The sequence below is a fragment of the Gallinula chloropus genome (genome assembly GCF_964237585.1).
Source record: "Gallinula chloropus genome assembly, chromosome: Z".
NCBI classification, from domain to species: Eukaryota; Metazoa; Chordata; class Aves; order Gruiformes; family Rallidae; genus Gallinula; species Gallinula chloropus.
Window position 1 is genome coordinate 7030707 of NC_140089.1, and position 23351 is coordinate 7054057.

At 38.3% G+C, this 23351-nt stretch overlaps 1 protein-coding gene across 1 annotated transcript in view; it reads left to right on the top strand.

Annotated features, from left to right (window-relative positions):
- EDIL3 (EGF like repeats and discoidin domains 3) overlaps window positions 1-23351 on the top strand; it is a gene marked incomplete at both ends in the record, with an annotated part of 273859 nt that overhangs the window by 219087 nt on the left and 31421 nt on the right. The window contains one exon of the mRNA XM_084278226.1: window positions 4805-4989. Within this exon, the coding sequence (XP_084134352.1) occupies window positions 4805-4989 (185 nt within the window). The remainder of the gene's footprint in view (window positions 1-4804; window positions 4990-23351) is intronic.

Consider the following 23351-nt stretch of genomic DNA (forward strand, 5'->3'; position numbering starts at 1 on the left):
GAGAATAAATAGAAAATTCTGTCTAGATGCCTTAGTCTATTAGTTTGGGGGTTTTTTATGTCTTCCATTTCTGGAACCACAATTTAGAGTAAGTCCTTGCCAGAATGACCAGGAATTGTTTTGCTCAAGGAACTGTGAAAGCTACTGAAGTGAATTCATTTCAGTGGTCTCCTAACAGTTTCAAGGTCATCATTTCTTAGAACTGCAGGCAGCCAAGGCTCAGCAGAACAATTTCAGTTTTACTAAAAGAAGAACATAATTATACATAACAACAGACTAATTCACTCTAATTCCAGGTGGTCTGTCCTAGGCAGAAAAATACTTTGGGAGGTCTGGCTTCTCTAACAAGTCCTGGTGTTGGAGAAGAGAGTCACTGCTGAGGGGAGGGAGACTCCAGCAGCACCAGATTATCATAGAAACTAATTCTTTCTTAGGAAAAATTTTAGCAGAATGTTCAATGTAATCTGGCCTAGGCTCATAAATAGCTTTACTTACCAGTACCCACAGTCAGATCTTACTGAAACCATGACTGATGCTTCTGGACTTGGATGTGAAATAATTAGGAATTAGTTTTCATTGCCTTGTGTCCTTGTCTTACTTGGGTTTTGCACATCTCTGTGATGTAGATTCCCTTCTCTTCATAGGTCATTGATGTAAGGGAAGAAACAGATCACAGCTACTGTTTATTAGAATGCCTTTAATCATTAATGATAATTAGAGGGCTGGAGCACCTCTCCTATGAAGGCAGGCTGAGACACTTAAGGCTGGAGAAGAGTAGGCTTGAAGGAGATCTTATGGAGGCCTTCTAGTACCTAAAGGGGCCTACAAGAAAGCTGGGGAGGGACTTTTTAGAAGGGAATGGAGTGACAGGACAAAGGGGTAATAGTTTTAAATTGGAAGTGGGTAGATTTGAATTAGACATTAGGAAACAGTTCTTCACTACAAGGGTGGTGAGGCACTGGAACAGGTTGCCCAAGGAGGTGGTGGCTGCCCCCTCCCTGGAGGGGTTTAAGGCTGGATTGGATGGGGCCTTGAGCAACCTGGTCTAGTGAGAGGTGTCCCTGCCCATGGCAGCGGTGGGAAATCTTTAAGGTCCCTTCCAGCCCTAATCATTCTATGATTCTCAAGCTCCTGCTTTTAAAAACAGGTAACTTCACACAACATAGTCACTCATGCAATTCACTCACACACTTAAGCATCTGCATACAGCAGACTCTGCCTTGAATGCTGTCTGTCCATGTCGTACACCACTGACAATCACGTATGTGGGTGGCTCTGTAACAATTCAGTGGATTCTTGATGTTCTGAGTCTGTCAGTTCTCACAGAGGGGTCTGATCCCCACAATTTAACCATCCTAGTGAGACTTAAAGCATCTCCTGAGCATGCAGGTCTCTTTTTTAGCATGTTCTGCTCTGGCAACTATAAGTAACATTCACACAGTCACATAAATGGAGAATTTATAGCATCTGCATTGAATACTAGATTCCCCTCTTCTTGTTCATCTACTGCACTATCTAATCTGGAAAGGAATACTAATATTCATTATTAGGAAGATTTTTTTTTCCAGAAAAGAAAAATATCACAGTATTAATGAAAACAATTGCCCTCAATTAATTGACCGATACTACTTCTGCCTGTACTGCATGAATCCAGACATGATGCCTGTAGACCTTTGCATGAAGATCCATTTGTATTTTTGCCACCACTGCATATATTTAATATATTTAATATTTCCTTTGATGATTTGAGTTTTCTTGAAAGAAGAAGTAGCTGAGTGTCACAGTATAGGATGTGGTCTGAAGAGTAAAATGTACTCTCAAAAGAGTCAACAGAGAATAATCTTGGTGTGGATTCTTTCAATTTTCATATACTAATCCTCCCTTATCTTCATTTCACTGCCTCTGTTTCATTGAACTAGACAAAAAAAGAAGTAACTGCGAACTTACACCTAGACAGGATTAAATATACAGTTACCAGGTATCATTTATCACAGGTAGTGATATCCAAAGCATCTCAAACATTTTGACCAACGGTGCTCCACTGTGCATAGCCATAAGCACGTCTATATCAGCTCTACTAGCTTTACCAGGTTGTAAGGACTGGAAGGGTGATTGAATCCTTTTGCAGGAGCATTGCAAAGCAAATTTAAAGAAACTACAGTGCTGAGAGGAGGAGATGTCCTGAGGAGTCATGAGCATTGTTATGAATACACTTCTATAAGGCTACTACTATTACCTATAAACACAAAGTTTTGTACTAGCTTGATGATTTGGTCCTTTGCACTCCAGATTATAGCTCACCTATCAAAATAAACAGTCATTATCTTCTGTCATTGTAGCAGGACACTAGAGGAACTGATAAGCCACTCCTGCATCTGCTGTTGCTGTCTGTGACACAGCACTAAGGCATTGTTCTTCCACCAACGTGCATCATGTTCATCTCTTCTGGTTCTGATTATTCATCTCACTTTCTTCTTCTACCTTTAAACATTGTCTTCCTCTTCCCTTTGGGGCAGTGGAGTAGGAAGGAGACTGTAAAATCCTATTGATGCATGCACGCATGTACAGACACACAAGCAGACACATCTGTTGTTTCATAAATCAATAATAATACTCCAGAAAGATAGAAATATTTTTGATGGATTGGGCCAACACAGAAAAAACACTTTGACAACCCATGTTTTTGTGTCAGGAACCTCCTTCAGATTTCTCAGATGAACCATTCCTGCTGACAGCCCTTGTGATACGGGAGCGATACTTCAGAATTGAATAATAAGTAAAGTCCTTCTCTAAAGCAACAGATGAGTCTTTTTCATCTCTGCTATCAATTGCTCCCTCCTACTCCAAGGAGAATTGTTTAGTGGTTGTTTTGAACTAGGTAGTTCATTCTACATGCAAGGCTGTGTGTTTTCTTTTCGTGCCCAAAGAATCAGTTCTGAGTTTGGGGTTTTGCTTTTTTTCCAAAAAATAACTGTTTTTAAATGAATATGAGAGATGACAGTATTTCAAATTTTAAATAGCAGTTATTACATGAAAAAGTATATCATTGTTATTATCTGTATCTGTTAATATGCCTCTGCTCCTGCTGTTAGACTACTAACAAAGGCCCTGATCTTACCTTACTGATTCGAATCACTAATAATGTCACTTATTTCTGTGTGTATTAGAATTATAGGAAAAGCAGAAAGGAGAATATGATGAAAAGATCGTTGCAAATTATGTCAAAGAAACTAAAAAAAGAATCAGGTCTTTAAGTCTGGGTAAACATACTGTGGAGGAAATGAACTTTTCAGAAAAAGAGAACCAACTTTGATCTCTAGCTCAAATAAAGTGAAAAACAAAATAAAAAACTTTGAAGGTGTTTTAAGCAGTCACATTGTGATCTGGCTCTGTCAAGAGACACCAGCTGAGCAGGGTCATGGTCCCAGCAGGAAAGCCTTTACAACTTACATTCGTGCTTTAAGAAACACAGCTGGTGACTCAGCAAATTATTGCCTGATAGGAACCACATCAGACATGTGGGATGTGCCTATTAGGTGCAAAATCTTTGTCTTCCCAATGATACATAAACTCAAGGATCTGTGAATTCACAGTGATGATGTACTCCTTGCAAACCCAGGTATGTTATATCCTGGACACACTCTCACTCAAAACATGTTTTAAATTATATTTGGAACTTAATTGCATTAAGTCAGCTACTGAACTAAGTAGGATCACCACATCTGTGAAGTTAAAACTTTAAGACAGCTACACATGTGCATGTTTATGACAGCTGGACAGGAATGAAATCTCTTTTTTTCCCTTATGCTCACATCTCCTTCTTTCACCTTTTCCTCAAACAACCATCAAACATTACTCCACCCAGCCATACATCCATGTTTCCTGACCTCTTAGCAGCCTTCTTGCTCTCAACCACTGGCTGGCTTCTCTTTTCCTTGTTTTAACCTTCAAAACAGGCAGCTTATCTGCCTCCCTTGATTTCCAAACAGTGCTGTTATCAAAGTATCTCTACTGTTAGCTTGTGTTTTCCCTCTCCTGGGTCCCACCATACAGTAGCAAGGCAGAAGAATATCCAGTCACTTTATTTTTTTCCCCCATGGACACCCAACGGAGAAGGGAGGAGCCCAAGATTCATCTTCTGTTGCAATCCAAATAAGAGATCGATGTGGGACGTAAAATAACTGAGTGATGCTTGTTTAAACAAATAATCCATTAACTCTCATTTTTCCATATGCAGTTATCTCCTACTATTCCCCCTCCTTTACAGCTGTTTTTCAGTAGTATTCCACTCTGTCAATGGGTGTTGGGGCTTTCGAAGTTTTTGGCTAGATGTCAAGTAATTGAAAAGTGGAGAGGAGCTCAGTGCTCGCTAACATTTTATTTCAGCAATGGTTTTAAGAAAAATTGTTTCCTTAGTAGGCAAACACATGGTTGATGTGACAGGGCATAAAAGCATGATAAAATCAAACTGAGTAGGGGAAACAATAGGAAGCTGCTGGATGGAAAAATAAAACCTAGGTAAGAAGAGACAAAAGTAATTTTTCTGTTTGTTTGCCTTCATAAATTTATGCCAGGATAAAACACATTGAGTTCTCTATCTTGTTTTTCATTCTTCCAAGGTAGCGCTGAAATAAAGTGCCTTGAATTGGCTATTTTTCATTTGTTTGTTTGCAAGTTCCTGCAACAATAGTCTTGATTAAAGCCTTTTCTTTGTGAATTGCTAGTTTTCTTTTCCATAATGGAAAACCTAAACCACTTACAGAGATAAGTAGGTAGTGCCACAGATCTTATTTTGCTGTTCCAGGTTGCTCTGAACCCCTAGGGATGAAGTCTGGACACATACAGGACTACCAGATTACTGCCTCCAGTGTTTTCCGTACGCTCAACATGGACATGTTTGCTTGGGAGGCCAGGAAAGCCCGTCTGGACAAGCAAGGAAAAGTTAATGCCTGGACTTCTGGCCACAATGACCAGTCGCAGTGGTTGCAGGTAAAGTTTCACATATGTTTTCCCAAATGTTTATGTGTTTCTTTGTGTTTCAGGTAATGGGAAGGGTTAACTAGTTGAGGATTGTTTTCATATTCAGTTTTTGAGTGCAACCATCCTAACTCTTCCACATGTAGATGGTGAAGCTATGAAAGCCCACAAAACTCTTCATGTCTTGGGCTCGGGGAAACCTTCACCTCCACTAGGCCAAATTCAGCAGTTGCTCAGCAGCCATGAATTTTCCTTTGTATACATATATTACAAGTAATAATTGTTGATCCTTTTAACTGGCTTCTGCACTTCTGTTGAGAGAAATTGTTCCCACCTCCCTCCCTTCCTGTCCTTACAAAGCTCCCTGAAAAAGTGTATTTACTTCAGCTCTGTGTGTGTTAAGAAACCCAGCCCATGGAAACCTTTGTCTGATCACAACTGATCAGAATTAACTTCTGCCATGGCTCTGAAGCTATCAAGACTGATTCAGCACATGAATTCATTATAAAATTGTGCACAGGGTTTGGGTTTTTTTCAGCCTGCGAATGGTTTGTACAAGTAAGTAGTACGCTAATGTGAAAGATTGCAATAAATTACTGGTATGGAAGCCTATTTGACCAGTTGCTGACACATTTACATTTTCTGAACTGTTGAAAATAGCAGTGTTTTAAGTCAGCTGCCAGTTTGCAGTGCAGTTCTCAGTGGGAATCCTCAACAGCACTAGACGTGGCTACTAACCCCAGCAATCTTTTCACATATAAATTATGACATATTATCTTTCTTACCTACAGTTGCTAAGCAATTTAGAATACAATTACTACCTTTTCTCCCAAGTTTATATACCTCCTGAAAGGGAGGAGCCGTTGCCTTGTCTATTTAACTTTTAAATAACTGAACATCCCAGGATTTGCTGAAAGATTTTTTGAGCAGTTTGTTGAAACAGCAGTTAGTGACTTCTAGAGAGGTGAAAGGTTTAATTGCTGTGTCTTACAGTGGAGAAGCAAATGAAAAAGTTCCTCCTCGTGGAAGAGGGGCAGTTTTATCATATCTAGCCCCATCAGTGATACCAAGAAAGTGTCCACAGAGGTAGCCTGTGGAATGTTATTCCTCCTGTGGGTGACAGTGAATTTTTAATTAACTGCAGATGGCAAGGGGCTGGAGAGTTAATTCTAACATTTCCCATTCTGTGTCTTGCTATACTCGAACCTACCTGAACCTGGAGATTGATTCTTACCACTTGTGCAGTCCCTGCAAGTTCTCTAACTATCAGGGATATATATTGTTTTTTTCAATCTGGTCCAAAAAAAGTTGTGAAGAAATACTTTTATTTCATTTGTCATATGGTTATGATAAGAGTTCATGAACTTCACAGGAGAAGGAACAACTTGCCCTTTCCTGAAAGTTATTATACTTAACGATATTTTCCTAAAAGAGCGTGATAACACTTCTTGTTGGAAAAAAACCCCAAACAAACAGGTGGCATTAAAAACACTTGTTTTTTCAGTGCTTATATTGGATGTTAACTTCTACTGTAGGCTGATTGTTTTGTATCAGTCCACAAGTAGAGATGGGCTCACATGCTTCCAACTCTAGGTAATGATTTTGTAAGAAAGACATGCCTGCCACTTCAATTCATCCATTCATTGTTGTTCTCTTTGCTGTTTTTTCTTCAAAATGCAGAGTATTGGATTGGAACTTTTGACATGCCGACTGCAGTTTTATGATGCTGTTTTCATAGAGTTTAGTCAAAATACATCCGTAAGAAAAAGTACATGAGAACAAACTTACCTATATACCCTTTACTCTTAGCAATTACATGTTACAAGGAATGGCCCCAATAGTAATTCCATGATATCCTAAAATAGACTCGAAGGAAGACATAGATTTCTGGATTTTGCTGAAGTAGCTGGCCTACCAATATGAAAATTCAACAGTGATAGTTTTCCATGCTTTTTGAAGTGCATCCACATACCTTATTTAGTTTATCTTTTCTGATTTTCACTAGAAAGTCTATAAAATTGGGTAAAAGCCCACTGAGTGCCTTTAAAAATTATTGGTGGTCTATGTGGCATGTGGATGACTAGAATAGATGTACATTTGTTTTGGAGGATCCGTGCCCAAATGCCATTGCTATCAACTGTGCCTCTGTTTAAAAGTTTGTGTGCTGACACGTATCTCAGAGCACCTGCTGTGATAATGTTTGCTGAGAAGTGATGTTTTTGTCATGTGTATAAATGCTACTTGCTACTTACAGGCAGTTTACAGCACTTTTGGATGAACTCTAGAGATGAACTCTTCTCCACCATGAGCTGGGGTTGTTTTACTCAATTTTCTCTCAAAAACGAAAATGTTGAAACTTCTAGGTGGCTTAAAATGCAGCTACTATTAAGTATGCCCTTTATTTTAAAGTGTTCTGGATTGCTACATCCATAATTTAGGTTCCAGAGGGCAGAAACATAAAGTACTATGTGGCTCTGCACACAGACTCTGTATTTTTAGTTCAAGAAGAATATGCACCTTAGTGGTGCTCCCATTGTGGAAAATCTGTTTTGATACAGACTTACCAACTTTAGGCACCCTACACAACACTCCTTCATGCCAACCACAATCATCACTAGTAATAGAAGAATGGATTTTTGTGATGTGGTGGAAAATTGAATGAGATTAGATTACATGAACAAAATTGTTCTTCCTTGGGCCCTAATCTATTTTTTTAATTCCCCCACATGCTTGCTCAAGGGTGCTCTTCCCATTCCTTTAAAGGTGATGATACAGAAGCCATGTCAAATCTGAGGCAAATAATCAGTTCAAGCAATTTTCAGTGCTCCTTTTTATTAGGGACTTCGTTCCTTTTAGAGACACCTTTGTGAATTTATATGAGTAATAGTAAAGTTAAGGACTGGAGGGGCAGGTGAGGAAATTAAATTTTAAAATTTTTTATAAGAAGTAATAGTTTTCTTCTTTCTTTCTTCCCTTAGTTATTGATAAATTTAGCATGAACTAAGCATTTCAGATTAATTACTGAGAAAAGAAAGAATGAAAAATCTTGTCACCATCCTTTGCTACCTTGAACTAGCTGTCCTGGTTTCAGAGGCAGTAAAATTAAGTCTCTTTCTTTTAGCTGGCTTAGTGCTGGGTTTTGGATTTGGGCTGAGAATAATGTTGACAACATACTGATGGTTTTAGTTGTTGCCAAGCGGTCAAGGACTCTTCAGGTTCTCATTCTGCTCTGCCTATGAGAAGGTGGGAGGCAACAAAGAAGCTGGGAGGAGACACAGTCAGGACATCTGGCACAAAGTGACCAAAGGGATGTTCCATACCATATGATGTCATGTGCAGTATATAACTGAGTGTTGTTTGGGCCGCAACATGGCTCAGGAGCTAGCTGAGCATCATCTCTGGGTGGTGAACAATTGTGCTGTGCATCACTTGCTTTGCATATTATTATTATCACCATCATCAGATTCATCTTCCTTTTCTGTCCTATTAAACTGTCTTTATCTCAACTGACAAGTTCTTTTCTTTTTTTTCCCCATTTTCAGTTCTCTGCCCCATCCCACTGGGAGCGGAGAGGGGCAAGTGAACAGCTGTGTAGTTGTTTTGGCTGCTGGGCGGGTTAAACCATGACATGAGCTCACAAGCTTTTCTGAGCATCACTTGATGAACTACCATGACCAGGCTGCTTTCCCAGTTTGGGGAATGCTTCTGCTTCTTCTGGACAGAGTCCAGGAATGTCATTCCAGCTACTTCACATTTCTCTGGTTATTCGGCATTAAAGGAAGTGTTAAAGTACTTCCCACCTTATGCCCAGAATGAGGTGCTGAGGATATAAAGGTTATTTAAAGTTATTCCTACTTTTCTTTCAGATGCTTGGTGACTGCTGATGTAAACAGATTTTCACCATTCCATATCTCATTTTCCTAGCTGAGACTATCATTCAAAAGAATTAACGTTTTCCTCAGAAATCCATTCCCACTCAAGTTTTCTGCAGTTACAGATTATTAAATTAGGACATAGGCTTAAACTCCCTTTTATCTATTTACTGTTAGTTATATTTTGGTGTTTTAAAATATTCCCCTGTTTCCTCTAGATCGGCAGATGCTGTATCAGTCATTGTATCGATTTCCCACACTCTCACTGCTTAATAAGGACAGCAACATGTTGTACTTTAATGCCTTTGCCTGTTTGGCCTTTGCCTGGTACTTCAGCAAGTAATTTCTCTGATGCTGTTTCTCTGATCTGCCATCCTCTGCAACATCCCTTGGAGCTGAGGCTTCGCAGTTCATTTGGTGTTTCCAAATCACTGGAGCTCACTTCTCCCCCCACAACCATCTCTTTTGCATAAATTGCTTTGTGTGTTATACTGATTCTTTCTAATTCTACGTGGGTTTTGGTTTTTATCTTAAAAACAGTGATATGCTGGGGTTTTTTTTTGAAGGCCTCTATCTCTACGGAGCACAGCCAGATGAAAAGGATGCCCATCTTGAAAGCCTGCTGAGCTTCCTTTTATATCTCCATATTATCTTCAGGTCACCAGCAGCACTGCTGTAGCTGTATGTTTCTAGTTGCACTTGAAACTTTAAAACAGTTTACTCTCTGCAAGAATTACTTTTGTCTGCTTGTGTAGCTTGTATTTTGCTGCAGAGCTAGTGGAAGGTTCTGCAGCTCGATGTGCATGAGGGATGAACCTGATACAGTTAATCCACAGTTCTTTTATAGAGTTGAGCTCAGATGTTCTAAGAAAACCACCCCTCCCTTAAATAGCAGAGTGTAGCAACAAGCAATGCCTTATTCTAATGTTCCTTTTGATGATTGTATGTAATGGAATCAGCTAAGTACTACTAGAGAAAAACAGTCGCTGGAAAATGTAGCAGGTTACTTGAAGATTGGTAAAGCAGTGCATTTTTAAAATCTGATGATTGCTGGTAGTGTAATACATTTGAGGTAGGTATTTTCCTGCCAACCTAATCTCCAGTATTAGGCAATATTACTGAGATTTTTCATCAACACTGTTGGAAAACAATTGTCTCGGTTCTTCAATTGCCTTACTCAGGCAGTTTAATGTATGACCATCTTTTTTACATTACAAAGTCTCTTGCTTGAAAACAAAGGCAAAATTTTGATCCATATATATATTCCCTCCATATATATATATTCACTTTTTGTGGTATATATGCAAACCCACATCTGTCTATGTAGTCTTACGCCATTGTAGGATCCACTTATCTTCATTGTCTAAGGTTTATTTGCAGCATTTAGGCTTCTAAGTGACCAAATGAAAGAGCTGTTATTTTATAGCTAAACCAGATCCAGCTCCTACTCAGTTTTTCTTATAGACTACTCTTACATAAAGTAGAGCTTGTGCTATGTTTCTCCAGTATTTACAAAATTCGACAGTGGTACATGTTGTGCTTTGCACCACCAACACAAGTCATCTGAAATTGTCTAAAAACTAAGATAAATGAGGATTAAAAGAAGACAGAAGGTAGCTGTGCCTTATGTCAGCTCCATCAGCCTCATTCACAGCACGGCTAACGTGAGCCTAGAGAGACAACCTAGACCTTCTTTTGCATTACACCAAGCTATTCACTATATAGCCTGATACAAAGGGACCAAACTACACCGACTTTTAATTTTATGGGTTCTATATATAAAATTTACATAAGTAATTTATGAATATATTAAAATTCCTACTTCTAATTAGTTGCTAAGACTCCTGCGGTCAATGGAAAGAGGACAGCACTATCAGGGAATATTTCATCCTGCCCTAAATATCTTAAGTTTCCTGTTATGAATCACCCTGGAGATATGCCTTTACGCTGTTAGCCACAGAGTGCGATAGACAATTAGCTTAAATTAGAAGGTGAATCTTTGAGTGGTGACAGTTATGTGAGGTGAATCTTCCCCTTTTTTTAATATGGGAAGAGAACATTATTTTTCACCTCACTGCAGTTAGCCAAACTTACTTTAACATTGGTGTTTGTTCTGTCACTACAAAAAAAGGGATCCTGTTTTCTGTCTCTTATGGAGTATTTGCTGCTCATCTATTTTCGCACCTGCCTCCTTCCCCCCTTTTTTATTGTATTTGTTTATTTGTAATTAATTCTGTAGAGGCTTACTAGGTAGGAAATCACTATGTTGTAGCATTTCCTAAATGCTGAAAACAACACACAAGGAGAAAACTGTGTAGATTGTTTAATTATCTTCGGAATTGTGTTGTTAGGAAAGCAAGCATTAACACTAATACAGGTTAAAGTAGACAAATAAGTGCTTTCTGTCTGGCCAACAGTTTAAAGATTTTATTTTAACACCCACGCTCTGGGAAGAAAGTAAATGCTTAACAACATCTTAATTAAATATATGCTTGAAAGACCCAAAATTAGGGAAGGATGAAACGTTGCTTTAAGAACAATCCAGTAATTAACATATTGGGGACATTACATGACTTTTAGAAGGCTTGGACTGCTAAGCAGTCTGTTGTTACTGGTCTTTGAAAGATACAGTATTCTATACAAATGATGAGCTTAATTATAACACATAATAAGCAAAGGGCATGTATCTTTCTCTGCAGTTTCAGTAAACCACTGCCATCATCAACAGATCCAGAAAGGACTCAATGTCCTTTACATGTACAGCAACAAAAGGTCTCTCTCATTCTTCAGACACAGTGTTGGTACTGTGTTTTAATTGCAATTTCTCACAAGCAGAAAAATGAGTTCTTAGATTCCAGGTGGCAAAAGACAAATTCTACAGAGATCAACCTTTCTTTGCACCATGCTTTTTATTGGGACACTGAAACATATTTACAGCCAATATTGGTCATGTTATCTTTTCAACGCAGCCACCTTTTTCTTTTCTTGTGCTTCTTGGCAAGGCAGCTGTCATTGTCTGATTGAATGTCTTAATTTGGACACTCAGCTTTGGCATCTCTGTGGTCCCACGCTTACGCTGATGAGGAGCTTCCCAAAGTAATATGCTGTTCACACAGTCTGATAGTTCACAGATGCAGCAACATAAGAAGGCAGGTTGTGATTATATTAATACAGATCTTTCCCATTCTTTGCCAGAAATTTACTATAGATAAATATCCCTATAAAAGCACCCAGCAGCAGACACAAGGTGCTAACAGGCAAATAGTTCCAAGTGATTTAGTCAAAGACAAATCAGGTAAAGAGAGATAACAACCTCTAAACCGCACACGGTTGAATTTATCATCTTTACACTGCCTAGGCTAGAATGCTGAACTAGTCACGTTACTGACTTCTCCACTTGCCCATAAACCATACCTTAAGTTTGCATCTAGATGATCACTTTTAGGACAGTGTATAGGTCAAGATGAACTGCTTTCTTTTCCTTTCTTGCTTGCTTGCTTGCCTTTACTCTCTCTTTCTCTCTCTCTTTCTCTGCCCCTTTCTCTTTCTCCACCTCTCTCTCCTCTCTCTCCCTTTCTCCTTCCCTTCTCTTCCCTCCTCTCCTATGTATCTCCTGTCTCTCCTTACACTGTTAATGTTTTTTTAATGCTACTAACAAACACATCTCTTAGAAAAATGGTATTAAAAGGTATGCCCTGATTTTCCAGTCATAGTTACCTGACAGCAAATATTTGGTGGCCATTCAAGATATCACTGTCTAACCCAGACTTCTGATTTCAATTGCGATAGAGTTAATTTTCTTTCTGTTAGCAGGTATAGTGCTGTGGTTTGAATTTAGGGTGAGAATACTGTTGATAACACCCTGATGTGTTTAGTTATTGCTGGGTTGTTCTTGTGTGTACAGTAACTTAAGGGCTTTGCAGCTTCTCCTGCACTGCCAGGTGCAGAAGATGGGAAAGCACAACCAGGACAGCTGACCCACACTGGCCAAAGAAATACTCCATATCATGTACCATCATGCCTTCTATAGAACTAGGAAAGCAAGGCAGGAGGTGGAATTTCTGGTTGGTAACAGACTGGGCATCAGGTTGGGTTTTTTTTCCCTTCTGCATGTGGAGAGGAATTGCATTTGTGCATCACTTGTATTATTGTTCTTAATGTGACTACTATTGTTATTTAATTCCTTTGTTATCCTATTATACTGTCTTTACCTCAGACCACAAGGGGTTTTTTTCTCATTCGCCTCCCTATCCCCATGGCAGGGACAGGTAACCAGGAAACTGCGTGGGGCTCAGTTACTGTCTGGGTTAAACCATGACACTTATTTTTTTTCCCCCAAATCATTTCAAATTAAATGCATTATTCACATTAATAATGTTACTAAATTGTGCATTTCAGCATTGCCCTTCCTAAATTGCTTTTGACTTTGCAAAGCTTTCTTCTGCAATTCATTTTATGGAAATGTTTATAGTGGTAATTGAATTTAAGCCTTGAAATTAAATAAGGCAGCATAAAATCTTGGTTTATTTTGCCTTTTCAATGCTGTATTTAGACTGCATTTTATCATTTAGGTTTGATTTTGCTCTGACCAAGTACAAGGAGATTGCTAGGAGAGGCAGAGTACACAAGCTCCTTCTTGCAAGGTGTCTAGGAAATAGGCAACTAATAGATGCAGTGCCATTATATCCAGGGATAAGACTTGCATCACAACATCTTCATAAAGAGGTACAAAGGAAGGAGTCCATCTGAATTGTAAATTAGCCATGGCTTAGATTTTATAGGAGCAAACATTTCATTGCATGAAGACCTACTCTATTCAGTGAATCATACTCCCTACTTTCTCTTGCGTCTTCAATGAAGAATGAGAGGTTAACTCAGTGTTTCAGAGCCTATATTTGAAACATAACAAATTCATCACCACTAACAAAAATTAGTTGAGAAGTTTCCATAAACAGTTGAATCAGGTCTAGCTCTACAGCACTGCAAGAATACTGTCAGTCCTCTTACTGACTTGTAGTTTTTCTCTGTATATTGCTCCTCTGCAGGTGGAAGTTAAATTGAATAATGACCCATTTCCTATTAACAACAGCAGTTTTTGATCTTGCTTTACAAAAAAATATAATCTGTGAGTATAAGCAAAACCCCCTGTTTCCTCTGAATCCTGATGTACACTGGATTTGACTCTGGAGGAGTTTTTGTTACTGTATATTTACATTGGAAATTTTGCTCTTACTCGATGCCAATAGCAGCACCTTCTGAAAACATCATGTGTTAAATTTTAATGGAAAGATGTTAGGTTTTCATTGTTTTAAATGCCTGCTTGTTTTACCTAGGTATCCTCTACATTGATTTGAAATAATTCTCTGTCTCTATTTGTGAAACAAAACTGTATTTTCCTTGACCTCTCTTAAAAAAGCAAAATGGCTACAAGACTAGCTAGGTCAAAATACAAAAGGAAACAATACAAATGTGTTTCATGCCTTATTCTTCCATGGCAGTGTTTCAAAATAGCATCCACTTTTTTCCTTAATAAAACTGTTGTTGTTTTCCTAACTACATCTGAATTAGTTTTTCAAGAACAAATGGTCACAGTTGTTGCCCTACAATACTTCCAGTCTTGACAAGACAAAAGGACGAGAAAGAAAAAACAGATGATGGAAAGAAATGAAACAACCTTGACAAGGTCAAATATATTTAGGCAGCAAGAAACACCTGCAATAAACCCAGATGAGAGAAAAGCCAGTGCAGGATGAAAGGAAAAAAACCAATAATAATAGAGTGGTAATGGGAGTGGTTCTGTTTTCTGATAGCTCGATGTTTTGTTAACTGGTGCTGTTTTTATTGGCCCTACACGTTTGTTCCCAGATGTTGCTTCTTGACTACCCAAACACATACATTTTCTTCCATGTATCTGTCAAGATGTTATGAGTAAAATGTACAAAGATCGTGGAAAGCTATTCTCCACTGAATAGGTCTTTCAGTTTTGCATTTGTATGATTTCAGTCCTTATGCCGCTTTAAAAACCACTGCGAAGCTGCATTACAAGATTCCTTTTGACTTCAGAACATGTTTGTTTCACATCAGCTATTCATTTTCTTATTCTGCTCACCACACAAAATAGATGGGAACAGATCGGTTCCTCACTTGGCAAACGGTGAACAGAGATTCTATCTTTCTTGCTAAGTAAATAATGAAATTGAGACACGAGCACAAAGAAGCAGTGGTGGCACAGGATCCCCAAATTAATCTAAATGATTAGGAAAGAAACTACATTACAGCCTCCTTCAGAGGAGGGGGACTCATGCTTAACCAGGCTGACATTTACCTAGCAGTAAGCAGAAAAACTAGTCCCATCTCAGCATGTTAAAGCATCACATAAAGTAGATTGGCACATTCCTCTTGCTGTTTCTGAATTTCAACTTGTTTGTTGGTTTCATCATGTATTTTTCCCTAATAACATCACAATCATAGTGTTGGGCTCAGCAGAATACTTAATAACTCGGCTCTTTTAGTCTTGGTTTCCATGTTAACTCAGGTGTGTCTATATAGCAATGTATTGTGTGAGACCCTCTTTCCACTCTGCTTAATAACATTCATCCTGCTTGATCCTCAAGTAATGCAAGAGCAGTTTCCCTGTCAGAAAACATGACATAAGAGAAAAATCTTAGCAGAAAAGGTGAGAAAGAGAGAAGGGGAATTTAAAAGGGAAATCACAGTAGACATAAAAATACTGCAACTAAACATTTCTTCAATTATCTGGGTCTTGTTCAAGAGCACCTTGAGACTTGTAATAAAGAGTATCAGAAAAGGCTGTCGTCAGAATTTCCTCACTGATTTTGTACTGTGGGTACATCTACTCATTGGAGCTGAGATTTACTCAACAGGCATAAAGATAGAAATAGAGGCAAATTTCCACAGAAAAGAGCATGTTTTTTAATCTATAATTCATCTTTGACATCAGGACAGAGCTGAGACGGTATCTGAGTTGACAGCGCTTGTGCTCGCATTAGATAGCTTTCTCTAAAATAAGTCAGATAACAGGTTATTTTAAAGGAATGCATACTTTAAAAGTTACCTTGGAATTACAAGAATTTCCTGCCTAATTATGCCCTATACATAACCAAGTCTTAATTGCTTTTGTTGTTGGAGTGATTTCCTTAGAAGCTTCATGTTTAATTAACCACAAGATATATTAATCCTATTTCAACCTAGCTTTTCTTTGTTGTATCATTAAGAAGAAAAATATTTTCACAATTAGAAGTTAATTCTATACATAGCTAGTAAAAGGAAAACATCTCTTTAAAAAACACAGATCTGTTATTTCTAATGGCAAAAGTAAGAATTTTTAGACCTATCTTAATGGGTCATTGTTGCTTAGAGGTAATGAGAAACGCGACACACCAATACTGTTTTCAGCAAAGAAGTATTAAGAAGAAAACTATCAGAATGTTTTTTTAAAGGCCTTACTGCAGATGGTTAATGATCTCCCTTTGGCAACATCAGAAATACTACGAAGGCATGATACAGTATTTATAAATATAGGAACAGACCCTCACTTTATATTCCTTTACCTGAATTTATTTTTATTGACTTTACCTCAGGATGTTTCTCAGTCTGTCTTATTTATAATTCAGCTGCATTGAACTCAAACACTGCCACTATATAGCAGATCTACAGATACTGTGGATTCAGTTTTGTGTTTTCCTGTGTAATGCTGAGCATCCTGAACTTCTAGAAACCTCAGAGGCACATTGGAGGAGCAGCTATGAAATGCTTTTCTGGCAAATACTAGGCAGCTTCAGCTGATGTTATTTTATGGAGCCAAAGAATAAAAGAAAGAGATTGTAGAAGTTGGTATATCAACTCACTAGCTAACTTATGTGTCGATATTAAGACTATAAAACTCAGTGACCAACTGAATTGGACAAGTACAGAGGCCACCAAACTCAGCAAGGGCCTCAAAGCACAGCAGTCACGTAGCTCAGAGAGGTACACAAGTCCACCACAGAAGAAAGCCACGTTTTCAGTGTCTCTCAGTGAGCCTATGAAGGTGCTTCATCCACTACAACAGAATCTCTGGAATTACCATGATTTTTTTTCTGTATAAAAACACATGTTGCATACTAACACATGCAGAGTGGATGGAGTGAACCTCAATCAAAGCGTTGGGGACATCACAACAGTGTGATGGATCACACGTTAGGAAAATGTGAGCCCAATCTGAATGAGCTGGTGGGAGTGATAGCCTGACCATCAGCAGAGAAGTGCCTGGTGACTAACAGACGAATGATACATTAATTTTGCTCCTTCGACGAGCTTGCCTGTTTCTTGCCTGCAGATCTGTCTCCACTGGGAGGACTTCTTTACTCAAAATAAACCTCAGAGCTGCTTTAAAACAGCTGCCAGTTTAGTTAATAGAGGTTGACTGTTTTTAACAGCATCTGCTGCCAAACAGTTTATTCTTTTCACTTCCCCCAAATGTACATCAATATAAATTGCAGGACCACAGTAGGATTTGTTTTCTGTTCCAAAATACATCACAGGGGGTTTTTTTTGTATTTGAGGGGAGCTTAGAAATCTTGTTTTCCGAGGTTCACAGCAATAATTCATAGTCCTAGAAAGTCTTTTGATATTAAAAATTAAATCTCTGGTTTATGAGAATTTAAGAGTTATTTGGGGGTTTTTATCAGAAACTTTTAACATGGTTCCCTTTCTTTTCTTTCTCCTCCATCCTATAGCATATAATTTTGTGTTGCTAAGCCAATCTGACTATATATATATGTATTTATTATTTTATTTTATTTTTAATTCTAATATAATTTTTCATTTAAAATATACATTATAAATAAAACATAACAGAATGAAGGAAGGGTATTGTGAGAATTTTGTATATATGAGTTACTTTATATCTCTACAGATGTGTATGGGGATAGAGAATCTTTCTCCTTTTTTCCCCTTTTTTTATTAATTTTCTGATTGCATTCCAATCTTTTTGGCAAAATGTCATAAAATGTTATCTGGTTTTAGTTCTAAAGAAAAAAACAACAACACTCACTAGCGAAGCAAGAGAAGGTAGGTAGCAAAGGACCACAGTGTTGTATTTGTTTGGCCCTCTGAAAAGTCAAGCTTGAAATGGAGCAACAGCCTTCTGGGAAAAAAATTGAGCAGTTGGAAATAGATGTTATCATGTTGAATAACATCTAACTCTGTGATTTTAAAAAGTCTGCTGTCATCTATCATGGAATCTCACTCAGAAGGTGGAAATTGTGGTTAATCAATTTACATTGCAGTCCTCCCACATTGCGTGAGCCTTTCCATTTCCTTTTGACTGAAACAAGAACTGAATTCTGGGAATTAGATTTTATTTCTTGCATTAAAAGATATAAGCAAGTTAAACTTTAATGCACAAGAAAATAAATGAAAACATTAAAATTAATTATTCAAATTTAATCTGTTCCTCAGTTTTACAGGGAACACTAAATCTCATATGAGTATTGCACTTCAGCCTAAATTGCCTAAATAGGCAATGTGGTCTTTAAAACTGGAATAGAGACTTCTGTATGAGGAGCTTTCTAGACAATTTGATCATCTAGAGAAGAGAAGGGTGTGGGGGGACCTCATTGCAGCCTTCCAGTACCTGAAGGGAGCATACAAACAGGAGGGGAATCAACTTGTTAAAAGGGTATATAATGGCATGACAAGGGGGGATGGACTAAAGCCAAAGGAAGGAAGGTTTAGATTAGATATTAGGGGGAAGTTTTTCACAGAGAGAGTGGTGAGGTGCTGGAACAGGCTGCCAAGAGAGGTGATGGATGCCCCGTCCCTGGAGGTGTTCAAGGCCAGGTTGGATGGGTGGTGGCCCTGCCTGTGGCAGGGGGGTTGGAACCCTGATCTTTGGGGTCCCTTCCAACCGAGACTATTCTATGATTCTATTATTCTATGACTTGTCACTGCTCACTGTATTGCCCATTGTTTCACAGATTAAAGGGAAATGCATAATCAGAAACTCAATTCCATGGTTCTAAAAATCATTTGTTTATAAATCCAAAGGCAGGCAGTTCAGTTATTTTGTTGGATTAGGTTATCTTACTGACTGTAGGACTGTATTGCCCACAAAAGACTGTAGGAGCTATTTGGCAGTATTTTTACAGCTCAGGAGCTGCCATTAACTAGCCTATTACAGTAATGTGGGTTTGTTTTTTTTTTTTTTTTTACACAAACGTTAATATCCAAGATGAACAATGCCTACTTGAAGCAGAAGAAGCCAGCTAGTAGTCAATGTTCAGATACAGTTGACAGCAAGCTCATCTCCTTGAGTTAGATTTAAGAATCAATGCAGTGATGTTTCTAAGAAACCTGATCCAGAACGTAGTGAAGTCAGTGTAAACGCTGGAATTTTTTTCTATATATTTTCGCCATGATGCACAGGATAATGACTGGGAATAAACAGTGTTGTGCACTGCAATTCTAGCCATACACCTCTCCCTTTCTAGAGTAATCATTCCTGTTAGGTGCAGGAATCATTATCCATAACATCTATAGGCTCAGTTGCCTAAGGTACTTCGCACTCTTTCACCAATTTGGGTTTGGGTTGTGGGGTGTTTTTTAACTTTGAAATGAATCTTTTCAATTATGTGAGTGTAACATAACAAAAAGAAAGTCTGATAAGAATATGGAGAAAATGTATTGCAAACGGAATATGTACTATTACTTTTCACTATGCAAGAATGAAGGGAGGTCACATGAGATTAGCAGGTTTGTACAAATAAGAGGAAACAAATCCACATCAAAAGTTAGCATTGCATTTGCTGTAGCACTGTTAGCCCACACCACTAGCCGCCTCTAAACTCTACAAAATGAAGATTTAGGAATTTCATACTTTCTGCACTCTGATTTCTTCTCTGTAGTATCTGTAAGTGGATACTAAGATACTGAATGTTGTGCCTGGGTAAGGGAAGTATGTGTGACAAGAACTGGAGGACATCAGCAGTGTGAAGGACTTTTTAGGGGGTGGTTTTACACAGTGCATGCTAGACATGAGAGACTCTGACAAGTGATTTTGTGGGCGTGAGATGTTGATATGAATTTGAGGGGAAAATCCTTTAGAAATTATTATACAGACAAAACACATGAGGCTTAAGAAACTCCCTTATCTGAAAGTTGCTGGAGACTGCAGGTGTATTAAGCAGACATGTATGTATGCATCTTCCCTCTTGCGTCTACTTTTGTATCTCCTTATGGAAACCAGTTGCACCACTACAACTTGTTTTCTATAGTCGGTCTTCTCCAGAGACATCTACTGTACAAGTGAGGGTTCCACAGTCACATAAAGGGAAAAATAAACTGAACAAGAAGGATGTGATAGAATAGTGATACTTTATTAACCTGTTTTAGGTTTTGATTTTGCTATTTCTATTGTTAGGAGAACTGCTTTCAAAAAATTATTTCATTTAGCTGGAAGTGCCCAGAGCTACAGGCCAACTACAGGACATGTGTTTCTGTAGTCTAACAATCAAAACAGCTTTCTCCACTCATCTTGCATAATCTGAATGACTCAGGAATAATGTCCAAAGATTAATTTACAGACACTACCCTAATTTTGTGGAAGTTTTGGGTTCATTTCTGCAGGATCATATCCCACAACTGCTGTTCCAGTTTACACTAGGACTTTTATAGTCCTGTAAAATATTGTTTCTGTAGGATTCTTTAGTGTGCACAGGGATGTCTATTTTTCCTGAATCTATTTAGTCAAATCCAAGCAAGTCGGTAGCACCTAATCTCTCTCAAAGGAAGGCAAAGAGCAATCACTGCTTTCCTGACATGCCTGTTCTGGAGATACAGAAAGATCAGCTTGGGAAGGATAGTCAATTGTGAGAATTCTGTTCCCTTGGCTGAATTGACATGACTAGCTCAGGGTAGGAACCTACCCGTCAGAAAAAAGTAAGTTACTTCAGATTAGGTGTACCCCAACTTGTCATTTAATATTTTTATTTGAAGTAATTTTAATATAAATACCCAGCTGGGTTTATTTCAATATTATTAGATTAATAACTAGAAAAATATTCCTACATCATGATTTCATAGCCAAGAATGGTTGTCTGCCAGCGTGCTGTCCCCTGAAATTAACATGTGCCTTTTCCAGTTAGCCCCCAGGAAATGGAGAAGATTTTGGGGGTTGGCAATCAGGGCAAGTTGACTGTATGGACAGGTAATACAAAGTATTTGGAATTTGGTTTTAGGAGATTGCTGGTTTCATACATAGCCCTGGACTGAAAAGCTCTGTAGGGCACTGTCAGGTGAGCAAGGAAGACTGCATTAGCACCAGGTAGTAAGTACTTGAGATCTGCCAGAGGCCTTCCTTGTATCTTAAAAATCATATGTCTTCCTCTTTCAATTTTCATATATTTCATCTCAAGCACTGTATTTCACATTATATAGCTGAAATACCTTCGCCATAGAACAAATTACTTACCTACGTAAGGAATTAAGCAAGTAGCCAGGAGAACAACACATTTTCTGTTATTATCCAATTGTTTCATTACCAGTATTTCTAAACTCTAAATTTGCCATTATGTGTGATAACATCAAGCGATCTTCACAATATTGCTTCTGTTACTAAGCAAAGTTGCCCAGAGGGGTTTACACTTCTTAAACAAGTAGGAGAGCTATTGTGTAAATGGACAAAAGATGGTTTTCCACAGAAGAATTTGTACGTGTTACTGATGGTCAGTGAAATTGTAAAGGCACTGATAGGAGTTTTGATTTGTGTACATGTCAATACTTTCCAGCATAGTTAAATAAACCACTGGAGAACAGGCAAGATGATGATAGTGAGCTATGTACAAAAAGCCTAAATTACTGCAACTTTCACAAATTCATCATGTTTGTGGCACAGTGATTAGTAGGTAGTCAAGGCATATAGAACATAATTAGCTGTGTCCACTATAAATGTTAGTGGGTGGGGGGTGTGGCGGGGAGGAATAAAGATGTAAAACCTGATTACTCATGTCTGCATGACTTTCTTAGTATCAAACGAGCCATTATTAAATGCATTGTATACACAATGAATAGTACTTGTAAAATGTCGTTGTCAAAACACTGTACAAATAAGGATGACATGCAGAATTTAGTGTTGAATTACAAACATCATGAAGAATAGCTGAGTGAATTTAGAAGACTAAGTACTGTAACATGTACAGTTTCATGATTAACTTCATGAAACAAGAGCCTCCTTTGTTTCTTTGGTGAGAACTGATAGAAACCTGTTGCTCACAAAGAAGGCGAAAGATTTTTCACTCTGCTGTGTTTCATTCTTACCAAGTTGAAAGTACTTTGTATTAGCTGGAGCTCCCAGTAACAAATGTCTGATTTAGGCTAAGATGTTAAGAGGAAACCATGAACACTTGACACTCCGTTGTAACAATATAAGCTGCCATAGTATTTATGGAGGACCATCACGGGGAGAAGGAGAAGCAGTAGGAAACTGGCATGAAAACAAGAGCTTGTCCACCCAACAATAAACATGCAAGTGTTTATATACTGTCATTGACAACACTTCCTGCCTACAAGACATATATTTTCTAGGTCTTTTGTTTTCCTTTTCTTAAAGAATGATTTAATTGGTACAGTGGATCAATTGATTTGTATGGAGGCTTCAAAATTAATGCTTGAAGACCTGTTAAGATACATCAGTATATAATTCATCATATTGACCTTGTGTTAATTGTTGTACAGCCTTCCAAATTAGTACACATTTGTGGAAATGTAAATTTTAACAGATTTCAACACATACAGAAATATTTACAGAAATGTTTAACTTTTCATAATACCATTATTGATGCATTTGCACTTAGTTTTACTTTTACACACGCTTAGCAATAATTACATTGTCCATACCACACACTGAAAAAGGGCCTCAGGTTTTTTTTGGTTTTGCCTCAGTGTATGTGCTCACAGATCTTGCAACAAACAAGCTCAAAGTGCTCTCCAGAGTATTTTAGTCAGCTCTCTCTTCCTGAGAGCACCTGAGTTTGAGAAGGCTACGGGCTGGAAATTCAGATTCATACAGAATGACCTGGGCGAGGTGCTCAGCGCTTTCAGCTAAAGTCAGGTTTACCTACTTTTCTCCAGCTGTGCAGACCGAAGTCTTTCCTCATTCTGCTCACAACCTCTCCGCAAGAAAAGTGGTTTGCCTGTTTCCCTGGCTAGACAATTGAGGTAACAGGGTCTGAATTTCCTTTCAGAAGCTCCAAGCAACTATAGCTGCTGGTGGCTTCCTCTGGGAATTAGGAACATGTTGCAATACCTGATGAGCTGCTCTTGATTAGCCGCATCACAAGGGGTGAAGTGGTGACTGTTGTTTTTGCAGAGTACTTCTGAAGCCTTGCATGATGATCACAGTCATTGATCTGATGCATCACGTTAGATTGGATGATACATTGCAGTCATGCACTGGTCACACAGACAGAATAAAAATTAAACCAGAATTACCCATCTGAGAGG